This window comes from Hoplias malabaricus, chromosome 1 (genome assembly GCF_029633855.1).
Source record: "Hoplias malabaricus isolate fHopMal1 chromosome 1, fHopMal1.hap1, whole genome shotgun sequence".
Lineage (NCBI taxonomy): Eukaryota > Metazoa > Chordata > Actinopteri > Characiformes > Erythrinidae > Hoplias > Hoplias malabaricus.
In genome coordinates, this window is record NC_089800.1 from 71,873,006 (window position 1) to 71,881,836 (window position 8,831).

At 37.7% G+C, this 8,831-nt stretch overlaps 1 protein-coding gene across 6 annotated transcripts; it reads right to left on the minus strand.

Moving 5' to 3' along the window:
- Window positions 1-612: 612 nt before the first annotated feature.
- On the minus strand, window positions 613-8,684 carry LOC136664427 (uncharacterized). Of its 6 annotated transcripts, none has more exons than XR_010795148.1 (6): window positions 8,610-8,684; window positions 8,398-8,472; window positions 7,286-7,476; window positions 2,543-2,608; window positions 1,344-1,829; window positions 613-1,026 (listed from the first exon to the last, which is right to left on the minus strand). XR_010795148.1 is itself a non-coding variant. In XM_066641619.1 (6 exons), exons 1-6 carry the CDS (start codon window positions 8,610-8,612, stop codon window positions 1,021-1,023), a joined length of 810 nt encoding a protein of 269 aa, XP_066497716.1. In that variant the 5' UTR covers window positions 8,613-8,684; the 3' UTR covers window positions 613-1,020. The 6 variants fall into 6 exon arrangements, 5 of the variants coding, with proteins under 5 accessions (XP_066497716.1, XP_066497724.1, XP_066497709.1 ...); XM_066641619.1 differs by having other exon boundaries at window positions 7,286-7,459; XM_066641627.1 differs by lacking the exon at window positions 613-1,026 and having other exon boundaries at window positions 1,033-1,829; window positions 7,286-7,459; window positions 8,403-8,472.
- Between the last annotated feature and the right edge of the window lie 147 nt (window positions 8,685-8,831).

An 8,831-nucleotide genomic window follows, 5' to 3' on the forward strand; every position in this document is an offset into this window, starting at 1 on the left:
GGTAGATCTATGGTGAAGCTAGCTTGGAGCGAAACACTGAGGATCTTAACTGATGACCGATGTGAAGAGCTAGCAGTGCAGTGGGCCAGTGAGTAACCTTTGCTGTTAGGTGTAGCTGGTACTGATCTGATCGTAAACAGCCACAGCAACCCCATTGGTTTGGGTTAGGATTTAAATGGCCAAAGATAGAAAGTTGTGGTTGTAGATAGTGTGGTGGGCCCTATATGAAGCTTTAACAGAAGGGTACATGATAGTTTACATATTACCCTGTATATAATTACAATTACAATACAGCTTTATTTTGAAATGAATGGTCTGCTGCTGTATAAATGTGTAAAATCTCAAATAGTGCACCTTTTAATCCCAGGGGAGAAGTGTGTTTTAGTTTGCTCTGCATACCAAACATGGCTATGAAACTGTATGTGGTAATGTCACCCTAAATGTGGAAAAAGCTGTCTCAACTGGTAGTGTTCCCTGTCTAATTCAAGGCCAGCATAGCAGACAGTGTCCTACAGTGTCCCGCTGTAAATATCATATTAAAACACTTCAACAGCAAGAATATTAGAACATAGGAGTAAAGCAACAAATTTATTTAATTAATAAAAGTGCATTTTGATTATTATTTGCAGCTCAGACACCTGTGCTGTTCTCCAAAAAAAATCATACTGTATGAGCAACTGATGTTTGACTCAATCTGAAAATGTCTGCCATAGTGGAGTTGCCATGCACTAGACATTTAAATTTCAATTCATTCATTTTAAACTCATTCACTGACTGTTAAATAGCTGTTTTAAGTCAAGGAAATTAACAGAGGTGCCAATTATAAGAATTCTATTCTAAATGTCAAGTTGTTTTTCAGGTAAAGAAAGAGCACTGAAAACTCATTCACAGTGCTTGGGTTTTACATAAACTGCAGGAAATTTTCACATAAGACAAGTTACCCCATGACAATTCTGATTGTCCACAGGCAGTAGTTATATGACAAGGGAAGCTGCACAACTGGCAGCCCTTCCAGCTGCTTCAACCCTATAATGGAGATTAATAAAAATATTTAAATAATTTAAAAATCACATTTTCAACATGATACACTTTGCTTCATCCCTGCAAGAAGATGATTTATAAAAATAATAATAATTTACAGTCTTAGACCAATGGGGAACAAATCTAAAGGTTATTTTGTTTTCCATTTTTATGTTGAAAGAACCTCAGGAATTGCAGCCTTATTTAAGCCAGCAGAAATTACAAGATTCTACTTAACACAATGACTCACTCCAGGTTTGTGGCCTTGGTGTGCTGCAGTCATGTTATCATCTAAGTGATCATCAAAACAACTCAGGTCTCACCTCTGGGAAAATGGTCTCAGTCTCCATTTGAGTGATACACTGCTTCTTCCTGTGAATGTTTTCCTCACCATCAGCCAATGGGAAGAAAGACTTCCTTTTTGAAAGTGTAACAGAGCGGGTGGGGCTGTTGAGTAATGTGTGTGTGAATTCAAATGATGTCTCTGGAAAAAATGGAACTGCAGGTGGGTAGAGAGAGGTTTTCACTGGCATCTCAGTACTAGTACATTTTCTAGCCCTATAAGGGAACTCCCCCTGGTGAATGGCCTTCAGCTCTGAATCACTTGATGACCTCATCTGAACATCAGTAAGATGGACTACATCCACACCATCAGTTGGCCGTGGCCGCCTCATTTCAAGGTGGGGAACAGGATTGGTGGCTACTCTGCGACCTCTTTCCTTCATTCTGAGGCCTCCATTTTTCTGTCTTTTTGGACCATCAGCATGGGAATCAGAATCTTCAGCGCTTCCATCATATGGATCTCTGGGCTTAATAAAAACAGCACAGAGCCAAATATAATTCTAATCCAAAAATTCTTCATATATATGAGAAAACATTACTGTGCCAAAAGTTAAGAAATTTCCATTTTGTTAACATTGGCATAATGCAAGTCTAAATCACACTTGTCAAACTCTGATACATTTCATATAAATAATATTTTTTGTTTTTGTCTTGTGTCATTCTCTGTGACGAGTTTGCAGATGATTTTTTTTAAATTAATTAATTTTTTTGGGAGGGGGGGGGGTTGTTGCCTTCTCCTGTAATTCTCATACTCTTGGGGAGAACAAAAACAGTAGGGTGGGCCAAAGTTTCCACAGGGCAGAACTAATATTCACACAGGTGGCCCCACTTAGGAAAGGAGCTGAGAACAGCACAACAGTGTGTGTGTGAATTCATTCTCTGCTCAGGATGCCTTTACTGCACAAGATCTTAAAACTGAAAAAAAGTTAAAAAGTTGTTTGCTGCTATGTTGATGTTTAACATGACTCATATTGTACCATTAAAGTAAGAAAACTCTGCAAATAAATGTATATGAGTTGCTCGTCTCTCTGTTTTGTTGTAATATCTGTTCTACGTCAGAGTTAACAGGGATGGGTTTCTTAACCAGTTCTTGAAGGTGCCTAATGTGAAAAATGCAATGTACATATCTTTTGAAAAATTCCTCTTTCAGAAATTGCATTCTGATTTCATATTAACTAACCTGTAGTTTATGTCGTCCAAATGGCTTCTGTGTAGGCCTTTTAGGGCCTGTACCAACCTGTAAAGTCTAAAAAGACAGCATTAATTAATACTTAGTAGAGTACTTGAAAAACACTGTATTTCAGTATAATATTATTATTATTATTATTATCATCCAGAATTCTGTTATTAATACAGCCTAAAACTCTACAGACGCTTTACATACTGTTTTGAAAGTCTCTGCAGTGAGAGACATTTTTAGTCAATCACATTTGTCATTTTTAATAAACGTAAGTTTAAAACTGAACAATCTCCCATAGGAGTGAATGGCAGAACATTCTGAGATTCAAATTCTTATTGCCATCAATAATGTTACAATAGACCACGCTGTTTCAGAGACAGAACACCCATGCAAGGCTCCTTTTCTCCAGTTGGGTATTACTGCAGGCTGAAAAACCTCCAAATGGGAGAGGCTTTTAACACTGCCCATTTTTTCAACGGCTCTGGTTCGTGAAGTAAAAAAACCATTCATTTTCTCCAGAGACATTTTAAAAAATGTTATAAATAGGTTTTAAGCTCTCAACATAGCCATTCGGCTATCAGATAAATCATGACTTTATCCATCCATCCATCCATCCATTATCTGTAACCGCTTATCCAATTTTAGGGTCGCGGGGGGTCCAGAGCCTACCTGGAATCATTGGGCGCAAGGCGGGAATACACCCTGGAGGGGGCGCCAGTCCTTCACAGGGCAACACAGACACACACACATTCACTCCTACGGACACTTTTGAGTCGCCAATCCACCTGCAACGTGTGTTTTTGGACTGTGGGAGGAAACCGGAGCACCCGGAGGAAACCCACGCGGACACGGGGAGAACACACCAACTCCTCACAGTAAATCATGACTTTATACAAATGAAATTAGAGCCAAAAAAGTTTTCAGAAATTAACAAAAAGACCAAAGGTACAAAACTGTGTACTTGTTTAATGCTGGAATGAACTGCATATCCCACAATGCACTGAATGGTTTCAACCAATCATTATCACCTTATTTCCCCAGGTTTTTTTTTTCTTTTTTTTTTTTGTATTTATCTCTATCATTTTTTGTGTATGTATGTGCTGTAATTTTTACAAAAAAACACGTCACATTTGTTAACAAAACCACCAGTTCAGTAGTCAGGGCTGTGACAGTGAGGGCATCAGACCTTGTAGTTAAAATCTCCTTGGTAACATCACTGTCTCTGATCGGCGGCACTCACTTTAAGCACTATTGGTAATGTATTTCTTTACAATAAATGGGAGAATAAATCATGATTTTTCTAAATGTTTGAATCAGACTGGTTCATGGCTTTAACTAGAGCATATACAGGTGCATCTCAATAAATTAGAATATCATCAAAAAGTTAATTTATTTCAGTAATTCAATTCAAAAAGAGGTTATTTAGATTTATATATATATTCATTACAAACAGAGTGATCTATTTCAAGTGTTTATTTCTTTTAATGTTGATGATTATGGCTTACAGCCAATGAAAACCCAAAAGTCATTATCTCAGAAAATTAGAATATTATATAAGACAAACTTAAAAATTATTTTTAGTGCAGAAATGTTGGACGACTGAAAAGTATGTACAGCACATACACTCAATACTTGTTAGGGGCTTCTTTTTTTCATGAATCACTGCATCAATGTGAAATGGCATGGAGGCGATCAGCCTGTGGCAGTGCTGTGGTGTTATGGAAGCTAAGGTTGCTTTGATAGTGGTCTTCAGCTCATCTGCATTGTTGGGTCTGGTGTCTTTCATCTTCCTCTTGACAATACCCCATAGGTTTTCTATGGTTTGGGTCACCAATCTTATCCACAAAGGGCCAGTCTGGCTTGTTTAATCAAGTAGTCTCCTCTCTAAACAGCTAAACAGTATGCGCTTCTGTTTGGTTGGAATGAAAACCTGCAGCCACACTGGCCCTTGTGGATGAGATTGGTGACCCCTGCTCTATGGAGTTTAGGTCAGGTGAGTTTGCTGGCCAATCAAGCACAGTGATGCTCTGGTTATTAAACCAGGTATTTTTGGCAGTGTGGACAGGTGCCAAGTCCTGCTCGAAAATGGAATCGAGGGGAGCATGAAGTGCTCTAAAATTCCTTGGTAGACAGCTGCTCTGACTTTGAACTTGATATTATATAGTATTATATCTCTCATAGTTGTTGGTAATATTTGTATTAGTGTGTTTTGCAGAATAAAAGTCTCTGTGAATGTAAAATCTGTTTGAGGAGATTATAAATGAGTTATATCCTGTACAGGACAGTAATCTGAGTGGTCCGATGGTAGACCAGCAGTGGTCTACAGTCAGTGGTGTGCCAGCCTTTTTATGCCGATATATGCTCGCTGTCTGCAGGTGTACATTAATATAACTAACCCAGTCACACATAAGAACACAACCTCTTTAATCAATATTTACAGACCACCTGGTATTTTAAAATAATTTGGTGATACCATTCAGTATTTTTAAATAATTTGGTGAATTAGCTGCTAATTTATCAGTGCCCTGTGATAAAGCAATACATCTATGAGACTTTGACATTTGTTTAGAAAAAAAGTGATCCACTAAAACGGGCATTCACCTCAATCACAGACTGCAGTTTCACTCAAAACATATCAGGCCCTACACATCATTGTAATAACACCCTAGATTTATTTTTGACCCTGGGCACTAACATAAAACACCTAACTACGTCAACCTTCAACAAACTCGGAGACCACTACCTAAGCCTAGAAATGAACTAAGTCTAGATTACAAAATATGTACGTACCCACGTTACTATCTAAAGCGCTCATTAACCCCATGTACAGCCCCTAAATTTACTGAAAACATCACAGATTCACTGACCTCAGTAAGTGGTCCATCGGACCCATTGGAGCTAGGCAGACTAAAGGACTATTTAGATAAAACATTTAAATCAACTTTAGCATAAAAAGCTATGACAGAAAAAAACTTGCTCTGTGGTATAATGAACAAACAGTCACTTTAAGGGAATTACAGCAGAAATGGCAGTTGACTAAACTGGAAGTATTTCACTGTGCTTGTGACGATAGAATGGCACTCATCAAAGCTCGTTCAACATATCTGTCCTCGCTGATTGAAAATAATAAATATAATCCTAGAGTACTTTTTAGTGTGATCTCTAAACTTACAGTCAGACAGCTACTGATCCACAGATCCCAGTCACTCACCCCAGCAATGTTTCATAGTCTTTATAAACAACAAAACGAAAATACTAGACATATTAACTCCATATTTTTGAATCCAACTTGTCAGTTTTATGGTATGGCTGATAGAGAACAAAACATGGCTACAGAAGAAAGATTAGAGGTCTTTGATCCACTTCCACAGCCAGAAACTGAGAAAATCATCTACATGTCAAATTGTACAACGTGCACACTTGATGCATCATCCCTTAGCCTGGGACCCATACCCAAAGCATTTAAACTAGCAGTTCTTAAACCCCTGAAAGAAAAATGATCCTAATGTATTATCCAGTTACAGACCTATCTCTAACCTGCCATTTATATCTAAGATCATAGAAAAAGAAAATGCCCAAGAGTTTCGCTTATACCTGCATAAGAATAACATATATGAACATTTTCAATTTGGTTTTAGGCCACACCACAGCACTGAGACTGCTTAAATGACCTTCTTCTTGCCTGTGATAAAGGCTGATTATCCTAGAAATATTAAAAAATATGGTTGTAATCATAGAAACAGCCCTATCATGGTTTAAGTCCTAACTTACAGATTGCTACCAATTTGTTAAAGCAAATATGTCCTCTAACCATACACAAATGAGATTTTGAATCCCCCAAGGCTCCATTTTAGGACCTTTATTATTCATATTATACATGCTGCCATTGGTCAGAGTTATTAGCAGGCATGGCGTTGCCTTCCACATTTACACTGATGACCCAAACCAAATGACAAACCAGCAATAAAGAAAATAGAGGACAGTATAAAAGATGTGAAGCACTGGATGGTACACAACTTCTTTCTGCTAAACAGTAACAAAACAGAGGTTCTCCATCTAGGTCCAAAACCTGCTATGAATAAAGCATCAGACTTAATACTACATTTTGCTGATTTCCCTGTTCTTCCTAGCTCATCAGATAAAAATCTGGGTTTCATAATTGAAACTCAGATCTAGCATTTTATCAGCATATTCATAACATTACAAATACAGCTTTCCTGAATGTTCATAACATTGCTAAGTTAGGAAATGCCTTATCCCTGCAGATATGGAACAACTCATACATGCTTTTATCACATCAAGATTAGATTATTGCAATACACTACTTTTAGGATGCTCCAGCAGAAAAAAACAAAAAAAACTCCAGCTTATTTAAAATGCCGCAGCCAGGGTCCCCACTAAAACCAAAAAATCTGATCTTATCAGCCCTTCTGGCTTCCTGTTAAATTCCTTATTGACTACAAAATTATTTTACTAATGTATGAAGCCCTGCATGTTCTTGTCCCTGAATACCTGTGAGACCTCATCAAGCACTATGAATCATCATGACTACATAGATCACAGGGTGCCGCCCTCTTGCTAGTTCCCAGAATTAAAAAGACTTCAGCAGAGGTAAAACATTTTTCTACAAAGCCCCTCAGCTCTGGAACAATCTTCTAGCTAGTGTTCAAGACTCAAATACAGTCACTATTTTTAAATCTAGACTCAAAACCCACTTGTTCAGTTTAGCTTTCAGCAACTAACCTCTTCCTCTAGATTCAGTCGTTGTTTCAGGAACTCATGGACATGGGGATCATGATAATCTCGGATGTTTAGCCCAAAACCACTCTGGTTTGAGGATGGTGTAACGGATGGATTCTGTTGTCTCAGGATGCTCTGATGACTGTGCTCTTTCTGGTTTCCATCCTTCCAGTCAGTCTGTTACAGTGAGAGATCTGCTGGAGTCACTACACTATTGAAAATATTTCCATATGCTTTTCTATGCATTTAAAAACAAACTAATTCCATCTATTTCTGAGTAAATGACAACACACTGATATAAGATGTTCTGCTGGGTTCTCCTGCGGTCCACACCAGACCAGCTTCTCACCCTCCATCTACCCCTCGCCATTACATACCATCATCAGTTACACTTAAGTAGAAATAGAATCAGTTTAGAAAAACTCAGTCTGATGCTTCCAGCACTACTATTGTTTCCCCAGATTGATGCCACAATAATTATTATTTTTTTTAATTATCATTATTATTATTACCGTAATCCCCAATACTTCCATCCATCTTACATCAATACTCTAATAATCACATTATAGCATAATGACAGTCGTAACTGGTGATACGGTCAATTTCTATCAGTTCTTTAACCAGAGGAGGAAGGGTCCCCCTTTTCTGTCCTGGTTCTTCCCAAGGTTTCTTCCCCCAGCCTCAGGGGAGCTTTTCCTTGCCATTGTCACCTTCGGCTTGCTCACATGGGGCTTTTTCATCCACATTATTTGTTCTGATACCAATTGTGTAAATCTGCTTTAAAAAGTGCTAGATAAGTACATTTTGATTTGACTGATCTTGGTTTAAATAATTAGTGGCTTTTACACTTCTGTTACACACATAACACCAACATGTATGTAACCCAACCAATGCAGAAAATGTACTAAAACTTTCCCCTGGCTAACATATGGTTGTGAAGCTTTGCTTCCTTCTACTTGTTCAGTAGTTGCGGGTAAAATACTGAATAATAGTCAGAGGTTAAGACTTGGGCAAAAAAATAAATAAAATAAATAAATAATAATAATAATAATAATCTACTGCTGTAAATGTAAAATCTATTGTACCTTTAAACAGAGGTCAATAGAAAGTAATACCTTACAGCTAGCATCAGACCGTCTTGGACTTGTGTCAGACTCTGAATCTGAGCTCGAATACACCTTACACATGTCCTGACAAAAAATAAATAAATAAATAAAAGACTTTTAAAAATTTGATATGCAAAGATTTTTCCTTAAATGCATAGCATATTAAAAACACAATATGACAAAGGCTAACATCTGTTGAGCTGAAACACGAGTAACCCTACCATGTATCTCTCTATTTGGAGCGCTTTCTACCTGTAGCGTGTCTTCGCCTAAAACGTTTGGTCGGCATTGCCGTCCATGGTCTTGTCGAGACAATCTTCAGGCAAATTAAAGGTATCCGAACAATCACATCAGGGAATAAGTGGAAATAACATAGTTTACTAACATGACATATGATTTTCAAAAAATAAATAAATAAAAATAAAGGGGATGTGGAGGAATTG